Source organism: Porites lutea, chromosome 8, assembly GCF_958299795.1.
Source record: "Porites lutea chromosome 8, jaPorLute2.1, whole genome shotgun sequence".
In the NCBI taxonomy this organism is placed as follows: domain Eukaryota; kingdom Metazoa; phylum Cnidaria; class Anthozoa; order Scleractinia; family Poritidae; genus Porites; species Porites lutea.
In genome coordinates this window covers 1735001-1751930 of record NC_133208.1, presented here as the reverse complement: position 1 = coordinate 1751930, position 16930 = coordinate 1735001, and the positions used below count along the sequence as shown (strand labels likewise).

General features: G+C 39.6%; 3 protein-coding genes across 4 annotated transcripts; all 3 read left to right on the top strand.

Annotated features, from left to right (window-relative positions):
• Positions 1-225: 225 nt before the first annotated feature.
• On the top strand, positions 226-4617 carry LOC140946174 (uncharacterized). The gene is made up of 5 exons (XM_073395256.1): positions 226-471; positions 1750-1812; positions 2760-3089; positions 3603-4088; positions 4493-4617. Exons 1-4 carry the CDS (start codon positions 322-324, stop codon positions 3720-3722), a joined length of 663 nt encoding a protein of 220 aa, XP_073251357.1. The 5' UTR covers positions 226-321; the 3' UTR covers positions 3723-4088; positions 4493-4617.
• A 1246-nt stretch (positions 4618-5863) lies between these two features.
• LOC140946176 (uncharacterized) lies at positions 5864-9700 on the top strand. The gene is made up of 4 exons (XM_073395259.1): positions 5864-6091; positions 7378-7440; positions 8394-8720; positions 9238-9700. The coding sequence occupies exons 1-4, from the start codon at positions 5942-5944 to the stop codon at positions 9355-9357; spliced, it is 660 nt and encodes a 219-aa protein (XP_073251360.1). The 5' UTR covers positions 5864-5941; the 3' UTR covers positions 9358-9700.
• A 1761-nt stretch (positions 9701-11461) lies between these two features.
• On the top strand, positions 11462-15125 carry LOC140946175 (uncharacterized). 2 transcript variants are annotated; one of them, XM_073395258.1, is made up of 4 exons: positions 11462-11715; positions 12980-13042; positions 13986-14315; positions 14835-15125. In XM_073395258.1, the coding sequence occupies exons 1-4, from the start codon at positions 11566-11568 to the stop codon at positions 14949-14951; spliced, it is 660 nt and encodes a 219-aa protein (XP_073251359.1). In that variant the 5' UTR covers positions 11462-11565; the 3' UTR covers positions 14952-15125. The 2 variants fall into 2 exon arrangements, with proteins under 2 accessions (XP_073251359.1, XP_073251358.1); XM_073395257.1 differs by having other exon boundaries at positions 11463-11715; positions 14832-15125.
• The last annotated feature ends 1805 nt before the right edge of the window (positions 15126-16930 follow it).

Genomic DNA, 16930 nt, shown 5'->3' with positions numbered 1-16930 from the left:
GTAATTGTTTAAGCTTCACTTATACGGCAAACGGCAAACGTCAGATTCAAGTTGAGAATTTCTCAAAATAGAATATGAACAGATAAAAACGGTTCAAAACAATTCTTATGGATAAAATTGTGTGAAACTACTAATTTATGTGTAGAAATAATGAACGGGAAACGGGCAAGTAAAGAGGAAACACAACGTTTGACATAAACGTGAAGCTATGTGTCCTATGTGTATGACGTCAAACATATTTTTTAAAGCACGTCTAGTACTGCAAGAAAACTATGCTTTCTAAACAAGCTTCGATTCCTCTTTTGTTAATTTGCAACTGCAATGGAAAATACTAACAAGAGAACGCTGACATTGTTGTCTTCTTTCCAAATTGTGATATCCGTCTTATTTTTCGTTCTGGGATTGGTAGACGGGTTTGAAATCCGCTATATATATAGCCTCGTGTTTTCACCATGTTGGATTGTTCCCCTGGTAAGTCGGTGCTTCTGATTCTTGTCTGTTTTTAAATTTGTCAATCACTTGAATCTCGTCATGGATAAAGGTGTTATTGCCCCTATTATGGTACAAGAGAAGAGAAAACCTGAACTTTTTGCCGTGAGATCTTCACGCTTGTTTTGATGCGTATGTTAATTCATAATGAGTGGTCGTCTCGCTTTCACAGTGATCAAGTCAAACGACAGAAATTTGCGAAAGCTCAGAAGTTGTTATTCACTGTTCAAAATATGGAAATTTTATGCTGTTACATATTACAAATCATTCTGAAAGTGCACTCTAATTTTTCTGACTGCCATTGTCTTGATGGATACTGTCGGTGCCATCTGTCAATATTATACTTCCCGCTTTCACCAAGTCTTTTATGTTGGGGAAAATGCAACGATGGTTACATTAACTAGTTATTTTATACGTATACAGCCATGTCACTTGAGTTTCCACATAAATGTAACGAATTCCCACTAAATACAACCGGCTGAGAAACATCTCAGAAGTTTGACCGACGCTTATTCCACACAATTTCAGCAATTTCGTTCATGCGTGAATTATTACACCTTGTTACACGACTGCTGACATTCCGCTTGTTGGCTTGTTTACGCATTTGCCTACTACTCCAATACTAAGAACGCGAACGACTCCGCACATATACTTAATAAAATACTAAAAGCAACCATGATGCCGGATACAAACCTCGAAGATGACGATGGCAATGAGAACCCGAGAAAAACAATGTTTGTTTAAAGAGCAAAACTACAGCACTGCAAGTAAAAAAACCCTTTCTTTTGTTACCGTCCACAACGTGAAACTTTCTAAGTCGTGACGACAAGGACGACGAATTGCATCAATGTCTCGTTGTAAACCTTTACGTGGCTCTTTAAATTTAAGTCCAGAAAAATTCGTTTACATTTTATAATTTATATCGACAAATTGAGCGATGCTAAATAAAGGCAATGAACAGGTTGAAATGTTAAGGCAAGTTCATTTTAGTAATGTAATAACGTTTCAACTTCCCGTTGTCACTGTGTTGTCGTCGGTCATGGGTTGTCCAAGCTCCTAATTAAACATCTTTAGTCATGGTCGACAAGTGCTACATGAAATCTCCAATGCAAACGTTTGATTTTTTTTAAGTGATCTTTAAGGTCACGCCTTCCCTCGTAGGGAAGAAACGCATGACAGTGCCCAAAGGGAGGTACTATAGTATTAATAGTAATGTATGTAAGTATGAATTTAATTCTGTTCTGTGCATTTACTGTTCAGACTCTTGCAAATGGCATCATGGGACTTGTTTTAAGCCAAAGCCGTAAAAGATCTTCAATTCTGGTAAGATTATCTTGATAAGCATCGTAGACGTCTGACAGCGGAAAACATAACCTAAATTTCCGAAAGAGAAGACTTTCCGTAAGCATCGACCGCCCCCTCTTCCAGGTTCGGCGGGTTGGGAGTACCGTGAGCGCATCGAGACACCCCTTCCATGGCTGGAGACTGAGGCTATCCCCTACCCCCTCCACCACCACCACCACCACAAAACAAAAGTGAGGCAAGCTGACAGATTAGAAAGTGAAGTCCCTCCGAAAGTGCTGATCGCTTTTAGAAGAAGAGCAGTATTATCGGAGGAAACTGGAACTTGCGCCGCCTTGAAACTTATTGAAGTGGCAGATGCTGGAGAGAGCAAAGCAAAACGGCGGTCGTCGCTTTCGAAAAGACGAAACAAGACGAAACAAGTCAATACGAGACTGTGTAACATGTCCCCTACAGGCTAAATACTTCCCTTCCCCTCCCTCCCCTTCCCAAATATTTTTTTATCAGCAATAAAGGTGTATTGTATTCGAGTCCCCCAGAGAAAAAAAAATATATACGCAGGATCCCATAACCCGGAGTAGTAACTCCCGTGTACTCGTGTCACGGCGTTCTTCCTAACCATGGCCAGTTTATTTTTAGAATGATTTTGGCGCGAATTTAAAATATTTTGCCAAGTCCCACAAACCAGTCAAAATATTCAGAACTGAAGATGGTATTTTGACCTTTTAATGACGTTTAGTTCTCCGTATGCACGCCTTCTTCTTCAAATGCGGAACCGCTCTATGTAAATCTAAAAATAAACCCGTCCACGATAACGCCGTGACGTAGGCCTAGTATGAGAGTTGCACGCTTCATGTTATGGGCTCCTGATGTATGCCTATTCAAAAGTGCAACTTATCGTTTTGATTAACATAACTGAGTCACCCTCTTCAGTAAACTTTATAATTTATTGATTTCAATTTCTTTAGATCCATGCTATTTGGTCGGTTAGCGTGGCTTGTATTATCTACTCCGCTATCACAGTGCTTAGGTATCAGTACTGGGGTGTCGAAGCACTGACGTTTCGTACTATTAGACAGAACGCAGACTACTACCGCAACGACAAATGGTGGTTTGTAGAGAAAAATGAGAAGCCGAAGTACACTAAGCAGGAAAATGATGCACTTGCTGTATTTGGCATCATCATTGTGTTGTCTGTCATTGAAATTATCCTGGCTGCTGCTTTGGCAAAAGTCAGCGATTCAAGCCACAAGGGGGCTCAACAGCCCACCATCCCAATGTACGCTATGTACTATCAGGTACGGTATAAATGGCATTGTGAAATGTGATCATACTATAAAACACACGCGTTTTTTTTTTTGCGTCATACATAAGGGGAGAGGGGCATAGATATTGCAGTCGTTTAAAATCTTCGAAAAATTTCGTATGAGTGACAGTGGCCACAGTTACACTGGGCTGATAGCGGCAATTTGGAAGAATTTCGATCTGGCTTGTATCTGACGAAAAATTGGAAGAAAATATAAACTTGTAGCTGTACAGTCAGCCTTGCTTTTTTCACCGTTTGCTCACAAAAACACTTTGCTGACTAGTTCCATTAGAATCTGGCATCTTTGTTTTGTACGTCGGCATTTGCTATTTATTTATAAGATGTATTTTAACTGCATACTACATATAATATTACTATATGCTTTGCAACAGCCTTTATTTACTAATGTACAGTTTTAAATCATTTAAATTTAACAACGAATACGCAAACAAACTGAAGAAGAAATGAAATCGCGAAGTAACTGTCTTCGTTTCTTTTCCTTCAGCAGCCAGTTGGCCAAGTCAGTGGGCTCCCAGGACAAACCAGTGCAAACATTGGGTCAGGCGTACGCCCTATTACAGCCCAGGATATACAACCTCCTTATCGTCAAATGTCCCCTCATTAGAAGTAGAAGACGCTTTTTTTTCTTTCTTTTTTTGCGGAAATACTACTCTCTACTGGAAATATGCTTTGCTGCTGCCATGGCCAAATCAGTTTCATTGTTAACTTGATCTAGTGTAACCTACCAGTAGTGATTGTATTTACCTTTCATAGATTGTCAATATAGAGAATTACTTTGCGTTTGCCGTTGAATACAATCCTGGACGGAAAGTCCTTGGGAAAGTGATGCAATATTCGTTATTTCTGGATAGCTTCATGAAACAGCGCTTTTATTTTAAATACCTTTGCAGTTGTCAGGTTGTTATAGAATTCAGTGCTTGTTGTATTTAATATCTTTTTATCAATTACGTTAAAGTTGTAATAATTTTAGGTTGTTATTTTACTCCTTTTTGTATTGTAAATGATTTGTTTTTTGGGGGCTCGTCTGCCTTGAATCTGACGGGATTACCCTGAATAAATAAAGGTATTGAACTTTTATCTTAAATATATATCTGCCAAGGCGAGATTTTGCTTTGAAAATTAAATAGAACTTCTTAAACTGCCTTGATACTGAGAGTGGAGCCATAGAAATGCTAGAAAAAACTGATTGACAATCAAGTGGTACCAGAGTGAAACCGGTGCACTTTCTCCGCACTGCACCACGTTAAATGAGAGACGAGTTAACCTTTGTCAGGTCTACGTTGAAAGACAACAGAACGAAAACCAACCGTTATACTTAAATCTCCCTAGGCTGGGGGAAGTTCAGCATACATAATTATCATTTAATAATTTTAGGTTGTTATTTTACTCCTTTTTGTGTTGTAAATAATTTTTTTTAGGGCTCCTTTTGAAAACAGAGTCTGCCTTGACTCTGACGGGATTTCCCTGAATAAATAAAGGTATTTATACATAATTATCATCTGAGGTCAGGCGCGCACTCAAGATTTTAAATTACATATACGTAGTCCATTGTGACCATTGTATTGTGTATCAGTAGCAGTGCCGGATCCAGACCTTGAGATAAGGGGGGAGCCCGGTCATCCAGAACCTTAAATAAGGGGGAGGGGGAGCGGTCTCCAAAATTTTTTTAGGCCCTTCGGGCCGCTCAGTTTTCTCTAAAAGTAAGGGAGGCCGGGCCCCCGGGCCTTCCCCTGGATAGGCCACTGGGTAGCCGCGGGCGTAGCCTCCCCGTATAGTCCATAATAGTGAGTCCCCCTGGGCGTATGACGAAAGGGAAGAATGTTTTTCGGCAAACATCAGAACTCTAAAAAACAAAAAAAAAATCAGATAGCTACTGCTTTGATCGCTTTGATCATGTTATAAAACAATTAGTTCATCCTTTAGCTGTGCGTACAGTAAAAACCCGCGACTAAGAACCTGCTTTTCGCCATGTTAGTCTAAATAGGTTCTTACATAAATGGTAATAAGGACAAATTTAGGCTATTATGAGGTTCTTAAATAGGTTCTTATTTTCTAGAGGAAAAATGACTTGTAGCTAAGAGTATTTAGTGGTGTTCAGCTTATTCTTTGCGTAAAATCTGCATACCAATGCATTCCAGTTGGGGTGATAAGGCACTTAAGTCTCCAAAGGGGATCCTGAATGTAGCGTCCCCGCAGACGTCCTTTGGGGTTGAATGTTGACTTGTCCTATTTGTCCCGGCCAAGTGTACAAAAAAGGTTTTCAAACAATTTTAAAGCTAAGAAGCCGTTTTAAATTTTAGCCTAAACAGGTTCTTGTATAGAGGGGGCCTAAGTGGCAAATTTTAGCCTAACAGGTTCTTAAAAACCAGGTTCTTAGTCACGGGTTTTTACTGTATGTCGTGATATTGATCACTTGCGACTTGAGCAACTCTTACGCCTCTTTCGTACTCTCCAAACTTCCCGCGTGCGCAATATCCCGACCTACGTACGCTTGCGCATGAAGTAATTGTTTAAGCTTCACTTATACGGCAAACGGCAAACGTCAGATTCAAGTTGAGAATTTCTCAAAATAGAACATGAACAGATAAAAACGGTTCAAAACAATTCTTATGGATAAAATTGTGTGAAACTACTAATTTATGTGTAGAAATAATGAACAGGAAACGGGCAAGTAAAGAGGAAACACAACGTTTGACATAGACGTGGAGCTATGTGTCCTATGTGTATGACGTCAATCATATTTTTTAAAGCACGTCTAGTACTGAAAGAAAAGTATGCTTTCTAAACAGGCTTCGATTCCTCTTTTGTTAATTTGCAACTGCAATGGAAAATACTAACAAGAGAACGCTGACATTATTGTCTTCTTTCCAAATTGTGATATCCGTCTTATTTTTCGTTCTGGGATTGGTCGACGGACTTGAAATCCGCTATATATATAGCCTCGCGTTTTCACCATGTTGGATTGTTCCCCTGGTAAGTCAGTGCTTCTGATTCTTGTCTGTTTTTAAATTTGTCAATCACTTGAATCTCGTCATGGACAAAGGTGTTATTGCCCCTATTATGGTACAAGAGAAGGGAAAACCTGAACTTTTTGCCGTGGGATCTTCACGCTTGTTTTGATGCGTATGTTAATTCATAATGAGTGGTCGTCTCGCTTTCACAGTGATCAAGTCAAACGACAGAAATTTGCGAAAGCTCAGAAGTTGTTATTCACTGTTCAAAATATGGAAATTTTATGCTGTTACATATTACAAATCATTCTGAAAGTGCACTCTAATTTTTCTGACTGTCAATGTCGGTGCCATCTGTCAATATTATACTTCCCGCTTTCACCAAGTCTTTTATGTTGGGGAAAATGCAACGATGGTTACATTAACTAGTTATTTTATACGTATACAGCCATGTCACTTGAGTTTCCACATAAATGTAACGAATTCCCACTAAATACAACCGGCTGAGAAACATCTCAGAAGTTTGACCGACGCTTATTCCACACAATTTCAGCAATTTCGTTCATGCGTGAATTATTACACCTTGTTACACGACTGCTGACATTCCGCTTGTTGGCTTGTTTACGCATTTGCCTACTACTCCAATACTAAGAACGCGAACGACTCCGCACATATACTTAATAAAATACTAAAAGCAACCATGATGCCGGATACAAACCTCGAAGATGACGATGGCAATGAGAACCCGAGAAAAACAATGTTTGTTTAAAGAGCAAAACTACAGCACTGCAAGTAAAAAACCCCTTTCTTTTGTTACCGTCCACAACGTGAAACTTTCTAATGCGACGTTTTATTTCATAGAGGTCGTGACGACAAGGACGACGAATTGCATCAATGTCTCGTTCTAAACCTTTACGTGGCTCTTTAAATTTAAGTCCAGAAAAATTCGTTTACATTTTATAATTTATATCGACAAATTGAGCGATGCTAAATAAAGGCAATAAACAGGTTGAAATGTTAAGGCAAGTTCATTTTAGTAATGTAATAACGTTTCAACTTCCCGTTGTCACTGTGTTGTCGTCGGTCATGGGTTGTCCAAGCTCCTAATTAAACATCTTTAGTCATGGTCGACAAGTGCTACATGAAATCTCCAATGCAAACGTTTGATTTTTTTTAAAGTGATCTTTAAGGTCACGCCTTCCCTCGTAGGGAAGAAACGCATGACAGTGCCCAAAGGGAGGTACTATAGTATTAATAGTAATGTATGTAAGTATGAATTTAATTCTGTTCTGTGCATTTACTGTTCAGACTCTTGCAAATGGCATCATGGGCCTTGTTTTAAGCCAAAGCCGTAAAAGATCATCAATTCTGGTAAGATTATCTTGATAAGCACTCGTAGACGTCTGACAGAGAAAACGTAACCTAAAGTTCCGAAAGAGAAGACTTTCCGTAAGCGTCGACCGCCCCCTCTTCCAGGTTCGGCGGGTTGGGAGTACCGTGAGCGCATCGAGACACCCCTCCCATGGCTGGAGACTGAGGCTATCCCCTACCCCCTCCACCACCACCACCACCACAAAACAAAAGTGAAGCAAGCTGACAGATTAGAAAGTGAAGTCCCTCCGAAAGTGCTGATCGCTTTTAGAAGAAGAGCAGTATTATCGGAGGAAACTGGAACTTGCGCCGCCTTGAAACTTATTGAAGTGGCAGATGCTGGAGAGAGCAAAGCAAAACGGCGGTCGTCGCTTTCGAAAAGACGAAACAAGACGAAACAAGTCAATACGAGGCTGTGTAACATGTCCCCTACAGGCTAAATACTTCCCTTCCCCTCCCTCCCCTCCCCAAATATTTTTTTATCAGGAATAAAGGTGTATTGTATTCGAGTCCCCCAGAGAAAAAAAAATATATACGCAGGATCCCATAACCTGGAGTAGTAACTCCCGTGTACTCGTGTCACGGCGTTCTTCCTAACCATGGCCAGTTTATTTTTAGAATGATTTTGGCGCGAATTAAAATATTTTGCCAAGTCCCACAAACCAGTCAAAATATTCAGAACTGAAGATGGTATTTTGACTTTTTAATGACGTTTAGTTCTCCGTATGCACGCCTTCTTCTTCAAATGCGGAACCGCTCTATGTAAATCTAAAAATAGACCGGTCCACGAAAACGCCGTGACGTAGGCCTAGTATGAGAGTTGCTAACTCCATATTATGGGCTCCTAGTATGTGCCTATTCAAAAGTGCAACTTCGTGTTCTGAATGACATACCTTAGTCATCTCTTCAGTAGACTTTATAATTTATTGACTTCAATTTCAATTTTTCTTTAGATCCATGCTATTTGGTCGGTTAGCGTGGCATGTATTATCTACTCCGCTATTACAGTGCTGGGGTATCAGTACTGGGGTGTCGAACAACTGACGTTTCTTACTATTACCCAGAACGGAGGCTACCGCAACAACAAATGGTACTTTGTAAAGAAAGATTTCAAGATGAAGTACACTAAACAGGAAAATGATGCACTTGCTGTATTTGGCATCATCATTGTGTTGTCTGTCATTGAAATTATCCTGGCTGCTGCTTTGGCAAAAGTCAGCGATTCAAGCCACAAGGGGGCTCAACAGCCCACCATCCCAATGTACGCTATGTACTATCAGGTACGGTATAAATGGCATTGTGAAATGTGATCATACTATAAAACACACGCTTTTTTTTTTTTTTTTGCGTCATACATAAGGGGATAGGGGCATAGATATTGCAGTCGTTTAAAATCTTCGTAAAATTTCGTATGAGTGACAGTGGCCACAATTACACTAGCCTGATAGCGGCAATTTGGAAGAATTTCGATCTGGCTTGTATCTGACGAAAAATTGGAAGAAAATATAAACTTGTAGCTGTACAGTCAGCCTTGCTTTTTTCACCGTTTGCTCACAAAAACACTTTGATGACTAGATCCATTAGAATCTGGCATCTTTGTTTTGTACGTCGGCATTTGCTATTTATTTATAAGATGTATTTTAACTGCATACTACATATAATATTACTATATGCTTTGCAACAGCCTTTATTTACTAATGTACAGTTTTAAATCATTTAAATTTAACAACGAATACGTAAACAATCTGAAGAAGAAATGAAATCGCGAAGTAACTTTCTTCGTTTCTTTTCCTTCAGCAGCCAATGGGCCAAGTCAGTGGGCTCCCGGGACAAACCAGTGCAAACATTGGGTCAGGCGTACTCCCTATTACAGCCCAGGATATACCACCTCCTTATCGTCAAATGTCCCCTCATTAGAAGTAAAAGACGCTTTTTTTTCTTTCTTTTTTTGCGGAAATACTACTCTCTACTGGAAATATGCTTTGCTGCTGCCATGGCCAAGACAGTTTCATTGTTAACGTTGATCTAGTGTAAGCTACCGGTAGTGATTGTATTTACCTTTCATAGATTGTCAATATGGAGAATTACTTTGCGATAGTCTTGAATACAATCCTGGACGGAAAGTCCTTGGGAAAGTGATGCAATATTCGTTATTTCTGGATACCTTCATGAAACAGCGCTTTTATTTTAAATACCTTTGCAGTTGTCAGGTTGTTATAGAATTCAGTGCTTGTTATATTTAATATCTTTTTATCAATTACGTTAAAGTTGTAATAATTTTAGGTTGTTATTTTACTCCTTTTTGTATTGTAAATGATTTGTTTTTTGGGGGCTCGTCTGCCTTGACTCTGACGGGATTACCCTGAATAAATAAAGGCATTTAACTTTTATCTTAAATATATATCTGCCAAGGCGAGATTTTGCTTTGAAAATTAAATAGAACTTCTTAAACTGCCTTGATACTGAGAGTGGAGCCATAGAAATGCTAGAAAAAACTGATTGACAAGTGGTACCAGAGTGAAACCGGTGCACTTTCTCCGCACTGCACCACGTTAAATGAGAGACGAGTTAACCTTTGTCAGGTCTACGTTGAAAGACAACAGAACGAAAACCAACCGTTATACTTAAATCTCCCTAGGCTGGGGGAAGTTCAGCATACATAATTATCATTTAATAATTTTAGGTTGTTATTTTACTCCTTTTTGTGTTGTAAATCATTTTTTTAGGGCTCCTTTTGAAAACAGAGTCTGCCTTGACTCTGACGGGATTTCCCTGAATAAATAAAGGTATTTATACATAATTATCATCTGAGGTCAGGCGCGCACTCAAGATTTTAAATTACGTATACGTAGTCCATTGTGACCATTGTATTGTGTATCAGTAGCAGTGCCGGATCCAGACCTTGAGATAAGGGGGGAGCCCGATCATCCAGAACCTTAAATAAGGGGGAGGGGGAGCGGTCTTCAAAATTTTTTTAGGCCCTTCGGGCCGCTCAGTTTTCTCTAAAAGTAAGGGAGGCCGGGCCCCCGGGCCTTCCCCTAGATAGGCCACTGGGTAGCCGCGGGTGTAGCCTCCCCGTATAGTCCATAATACTGAGTCCCCCTAGGCGTATGACGAAAGGGAAGAATGTTTTTCGGCAAACATCAGAACTCTAAAAAACAAAAAAAAATCAGATAGCTACTGCTTTGATCGCTTTGATCATGTTATAAAACAATTAGTTCATCCTTTAGCTGTGCGTACAGTAAAAACCCGCGACTAAGAACCTGCTTTTCGCCAAGTTAGTCTAAATAGGTTCTTACATAAATGGTAATAAGGACAAATTTAGGCTATTATGAGGTTCTTAAATAGGTTCTTATTTTCTAAAGGAAAAATGACTTGTAGCTAAGAGTATTTAGTGGTGTTCAGCTTATTCTTTGCATAAAATCTGCATACCAATGCATTCCAGTTGGGGTGATAAGGCACTTAAGTCTTCAAAGGGGATCCTGAATGTAGCGTCCCCGCAGACGTCCTTTGGGGTTGAATGTTGACTTTTCCTATTTGTCCAAGTGTACAAAAAGGGTTTTTAAAAAAATTTTAAACTAGGAAGCCGTTTTAAATTTTAGGCTAAATAGGTTCTTGTATAGAGGGGGCCTTAGTGGCAAATTTTAGCCTAACAGGTTCTTAAAAACCAGGTTCTTAGTCACGGGTTTTTACTGTATGTCGTGATATTGATCACTTGCGACTTGAGCAACTCTTACGCCTCTTTCGTGCTCTCCAAACTTCCCGCGTGCTCAATATCCCGACCTACGTACGCTTGCGCATGAAGTAATTGTTTAAGCTTCACTTATACGGCAAACGGCAAACGTCAGATTCAAGTTGAGAATTTCTCAAAATAGAACATGAACAGATAAAAACGGTTCAAAACAATTCTTATGGATAAAATTGTGTGAAACTACTAATGTATGTGTAGAAATAATGAACAGGAAACGGGCAAGTAAAGAGGAAACACAACGTTTGACATAAACGTAAAGCTATGTGTCCTATGTGTATGACGTCAATCATATTTTTTAAAGCACGTCTAGTACTGCAAGAAAACTATGCTTTCTAAACAGGCTTCGATTCCTCTTTTGTTAATTTGCAACTGCAATGGAAAATACTAACAAGAGAACGCTGACATTGTTGTCTTCTTTCCAAATTGTGATATCCGTCTTATTTTTCGTTCTGGGATTGGTCGACGGACTTGAAATCCGCTTTATACATAGCCTCGTGTTTTCGCCATGTTGGATTGTTCCCCTGGTAAGTCAGTGCTTCTGATTCTTGTCTGTTTTTAAATTTGTCAATCACTTGAATCTTGTCATGGACAAAGGTGTTATTGCCCCTATTATGGTACAAGAGAAGAGAAAACCTGAACTTTTTGCCGTGGGATCTTCTCGCTTGTTTTGATGCGTATGTTAATTCATAATGAGTGGTCGTCTCGCTTTCACAGTGATCAAGTCAAACGACAGAAATTTGCGAAAGCTCAGAAGTTGTTATTCACTGTTCAAAATATGGAAATTATATGCTGTTACATATTACAAATCATTCTGAAAGTGCACTTTAATTTTTCTGACTGTCAATGTCGGTGCCATCTGTCAATATTATACTTCCCGCTTTCACCAAGTCTTTTATGTTGGGGAAAATGCAACGATGGTTACATTAACTAGTTATTTTATACGTATACAGCCATGTCACTTGAGTTTCCACATAAATGTAACGAATTCCCACTAAATACAACCGGCTGAGAAACATCTCAGAAGTTTGACCGACGCTTATTCCACACAATTTCAGCAATTTCGTTCATGCGTGAATTATTACACCTTGTTACACGACTGCTGACATTCCGCTTGTTGGCTTGTTTACGCATTTGCCTACTACTCCAATGCTAAGAACGCGAACGACTCCGCACATATACTTAATAAAATACTAAAAGCAACCATGATGCCGGATACAAACCTCGAAGATGACGATGGCAATGAGAACCCGAGAAAAACAATGTTTGTTTAAAGAGCAAAACTACAGCACTGCAAGTAAAAAAACCCTTTCTTTTGTTACCGTCCACAACGTGAAACTTTCTAAGTCGTGACGACAAGGACGACGAATTGCATCAATGTCTCGTTGTAAACCTTTACGTGGCTCTTTAAATTTAAGTCCAGAAAAATTCGTTTACATTTTATAATTTATATCGACAAATTGAGCGATGCTAAATAAAGGCAATAAACAGGTTGAAATGTTAAGGCAAGTTCATTTTAGTAATGTAATAACGTTTCAACTTCCCGTTGTCACTGTGTTGTCGTCGGTCATGGGTTGTCCAAGCTCCTAATTAAACATCTTTAGTCATGGTCGACAAGTGCTACATGAAATCTCCAATGCAAACGTTTGATTTTTTTTTAAGTGATCTTTAAGGTCACGCCTTCCCTCGTAGGGAAGAAACGCATGACAGTGCCCAGAGGGAGGTACTATAGTATTAATAGTAATGTATGTAAGTATGAATTTAATTCTTTTCTGTGCATTTACTGTTCAGACTCTTGCAAATGGCATCATGGGCCTTGTTTTAAGCCAAAGCCGTAAAAGATCATCAATTCTGGTAAGATTATCTTGATAAGCACTCGTAGACGTCTGACAGAGAAAACGTAACCTAAAGTTCCGAAAGAGAAGACTTTCCGTAAGCGTCGACCGCCCCCTCTTCCAGGTTCGGCGGGTTGGGAGTACCGTGAGCGCATCGAGACACCCCTCCCACGGCTCGAGACTGAGGCTATCCCCTACCCCCTCCACCACCACCACCACCACAAAACAAAAGTGAGGCAAGCTGACAGATTAGAAAGTGAAGTCCCTCCGAAAGTGCTGATCGCTTTTAGAAGAAGAGCAGTATTATCGGAGGAAACTGGAACTTGCGCCGCCTTGAAACTTATTGAAGTGGCAGATGCTGGAGAGAGCAAAGCAAAACGGCGGTCGTCGCTTTCGAAAAGACGAAACAAGTCAATACGAGGCTGTGTAACATGTCCCCTACAGGCTAAATACTTCCCTTCCCCTCCCTCCCCTCCCCAAATATTTTTTTATCAGGAATAAAGGTGTATTGTATTCGAGTCCCCCAGAGAAAAAAAAAATATACGCAGGATCCCATAACCCGGAGTAGTAACTCCCATGTACTCGTGTCACGGCGCTCTTCCTAACCATGGCCAGTTTATTTTTAGAATGATTGTGGCGCGAATTTAAAATATTTTGCCAAGTCCCACAAACCAGTCAAAATATTCAGAACTGAAGATGGTATTTTGACCTTTTAATGACGTTTAGTTCTCCGTATGCACGCCTTCTCCTTCAAATGCGGAACCGCTCTATGTAAATCTAAAAATAGACCGGTCCACGAAAACGCCGTGACGTAGGCCTAGTATGAGAGTTGCTAACTCCATATTATGGGCTCCTAGTATGTGCCTATTCAAAAGTGCAACTTCGTGTTCTGAATGACATACCTTAGTCATCTCTTCAGTAGACTTTATAATTTATTGACTTCAATTTCAATTTTTCTTTAGATCCATGCTATTTGGTCGGTTAGCGTGGCATGTATTATCTACTCCGCTATTACAGTGCTGAGGTATCAGTACTGGGGTGTCGAATTCCTGACGATTCGTACTACTATCCAGAATGCAGACTACTACCGCAACGACAAATGGTGGTTTGTAAAGAAAAATGAGAAGCCGGAGTACACTAAGCAGGAAAATGAAGCTTTTGCTGTATTTGGCATCATCATTGTGTTGTCTGTCATTGAAATTATCCTGGCTGCTGCTTTGGCAAAAGTCAGCGATTCAAGCCACAAGGTGGCTCAACAGCCCGCCATCCCAATGTACGCTATGTACTATCAGGTACGGTATAAATGGCATTGTGAAATGTGATCATACTATAAAACACACGCTTTTTTTTTTTTTTTGCGTCATACATAAGGGGAGAGGGGCATAGATATTGCAGTCGTTTAAAATCTTCGTAAAATTTCGTATGAGTGACAGTGGCCACAATTACACTGGCCTAATAGCGGCAATTTGGAAGAATTTCAATCTGGCTTGTATCTGACGAAAAATTGGAAGAAAATATAAACTTGTAGCTGTACAGTCAGCCTTAATTTTTTCACCGTTTGCTCACAAAAACACTTTGCTGACTAGATCCATTAGAATCTGGCATCTTTGTTTTGTACGTCGGCATTTGCTATTTATTTATAAGATGTATTTTAACTGCATACTACATATACTATTACTTTATGCTTTGCAACAGCCTTTATTTACTAATGTACAGTTTTAAATCATTTAAATTTAACAACGAATACGCAAACAAACTGAAGAAGAAATGAAATCGCGAAGTAACTGTCTTCGTTTTTTTTCCTTCAGCAGCCAATGGGCCAAGTCAGTGGGCTCCCGGGACAAACCAGTGCAAACATTGGGTCAGGCGTACTCCCTATTACAGCCCAGGATATACCACCTCCTTATCGTCAAATGTCCCCTCATTAGAAGTAAAAGACGCTTTTTTTCTTTCTTTTTTTGCGGAAATACTACTCTCTACTGGAAATATGCTTTGCTGCTGCCATGGCCAAAACAGTTTCATTGTTAACGTTGATCTAGTGTAAGCTACCGGTAGTGATTGTATTTACCTTTCATAGATTGTCAATATGGAGAATTACTTTGCGATAGTCTTGAATACAATCCTGGACGGAAAGTCCTTGGGAAAGTGATGCAATATTCGTTATTTCTGGATACCTTTATGAAACAGCGCTTTTATTTTAAATACCTTTGCAGTTGTCAGGTTGTTATAGAATTCAGTGCTTGTTATATTTAATATCTTTTTATCAACAACAACAACAACAACAACAACAACAACAACTTTATTGCCTTTATCTTCGACATGAAGATTTCAGTACCAAAACAATAACAAGTGAAACAAAGTAAAATAAAAGTTAAGAAAGAAAGAAAGAAAGAAAGAAACAATTGAATATTATCAATTATTATTATTATTATTATCAATTACGTTAAAGTTGTAATAATTTTAGGTTGTTATTTTACTCCTTTTTGTTTTGTAAATAATTTTGTGTTTTTGGGGGGCTCGTCTGCCTTGACTCTGACGGGATTTCCCTGAATAAAAAAAGGTATTGAACTTTTATCTTAAATATACATCTGCCAAGGCGAGATTTTGCTTTGAAAATAAAATAGTACTTCTTAAACTGCCTTGATACTGAAAGCGGAGCCATGACAAGTGATACCAGAGCGAAACGGGTGCACTTTCTCCGCACTGCACCACGATGAGAGACGAGTCCACCTTTGTCAGGTCTACGTTGCAAGACAGCAGAACGAAAACCACCCGTTACACTTAAATCTCCCTAACTGGGGGAAGTTCAGCATACATAATTATCATCTGAGGTCAGGCGCGCACTCAAGATTTTAAATTACATATACGTAGTCCATTGTGACCATTGTATTGTGTATCAGTAGCAGTGCCGGATCCAGACCTTGAGATAAGGGGGGAGCCCGGTCATCCAGAACCTTAAATAAGGGGGAGGGGGAGCGGTCTCCAAAATTTTTTTAGGCCCTTCGGGCCGCTCAGTTTTCTCTAAAAGTAAGGGAGGCCGGGCCCCCCGGGCCTTCCCCTGGATAGGCCACTGGGTAGCCGCGGGCGTAGCCTCCCCGTATAGTCCATAATAGTGAGTCCCCCTGGGCGTATGACGAAAGGGAAGAATGTTTTTCGGCAAACAGCAAAACTCTATCCCCACCCCCGATGTATTAGTATGCAACGTGCAAAAGTGTGAGTTTCCACTGATTTAGGACCGGCGGTTTTGTCGGCTTAATTTAAATTCCAGGTCACTTATTCCACAGTTGAGTGTAACATTTGTGACCGTTCTTGTAGTTTACGTTTCGTCGTTGACTGTTCGGATGTATCTTCATCGTTAGGTATGCGTGTGTTTTTTGATATTCTTTAGTTTATTTCTTTAGTTTTTTGGTGTATCTTTCTTTGTTTTGTATTTATTATTCGGTCCAATTACGTATAGCTTACTTTCGGTTTAATTATTGTCATTAGGAAGCTCTGTACGAGTAAACAGTAAACTGAATTATATTCTAATCATGTCTAATCACTTCGATACTCTTTTGCGTTACACGTGTTATCAGTGACATTCTGTGGAGCAGCTGTTTTGAAAGTTATGGACCAAGACACTTGTTATGCGCAGATGAAGCTATAAGGTGCGTATAACTTTATATATATAAACACTTGCCAGACACGAATTCACAAATCTTTGATTGGAAACAATTTGCCGGACACTCAAGTTTCTCTCTTCGAGGGAATAAGATTCAGTCCCAAACAAGCAAGACGAGTACATCTAAGGCTAGCTTATCACTAGCAGAACGATGAACGATTACAGAAATTCGCCGACAATCAAATTCTATGCTGACTTATTCCCTGCTCACAGGTGTCCTCCTGTTGAGTTTAAAAAAAGACTAGA

Coding starts and splice junctions, on each gene's coding strand:
- LOC140946174 (XM_073395256.1), top strand. CDS start 322: ATGGAAAATACTAACAAGAGAACGCTGACATTGTTGTCTTCTTTCCAA. Junction 472..1,749: donor CATGTTGGATTGTTCCCCTG/GTAAGTCGGTGC, acceptor TTTACTGTTCAG/ACTCTTGCAAATGGCATCAT. Junction 3,090..3,602: donor TGTACGCTATGTACTATCAG/GTACGGTATAAA, acceptor CTTTTCCTTCAG/CAGCCAGTTGGCCAAGTCAG.
- LOC140946176 (XM_073395259.1), top strand. CDS start 5,942: ATGGAAAATACTAACAAGAGAACGCTGACATTATTGTCTTCTTTCCAA. Junction 6,092..7,377: donor CATGTTGGATTGTTCCCCTG/GTAAGTCAGTGC, acceptor TTTACTGTTCAG/ACTCTTGCAAATGGCATCAT. Junction 7,441..8,393: donor GTAAAAGATCATCAATTCTG/GTAAGATTATCT, acceptor ATTTTTCTTTAG/ATCCATGCTATTTGGTCGGT.
- LOC140946175 (XM_073395257.1), top strand. CDS start 11,566: ATGGAAAATACTAACAAGAGAACGCTGACATTGTTGTCTTCTTTCCAA. Junction 13,043..13,985: donor GTAAAAGATCATCAATTCTG/GTAAGATTATCT, acceptor ATTTTTCTTTAG/ATCCATGCTATTTGGTCGGT. Junction 14,316..14,831: donor TGTACGCTATGTACTATCAG/GTACGGTATAAA, acceptor TTTTTCCTTCAG/CAGCCAATGGGCCAAGTCAG.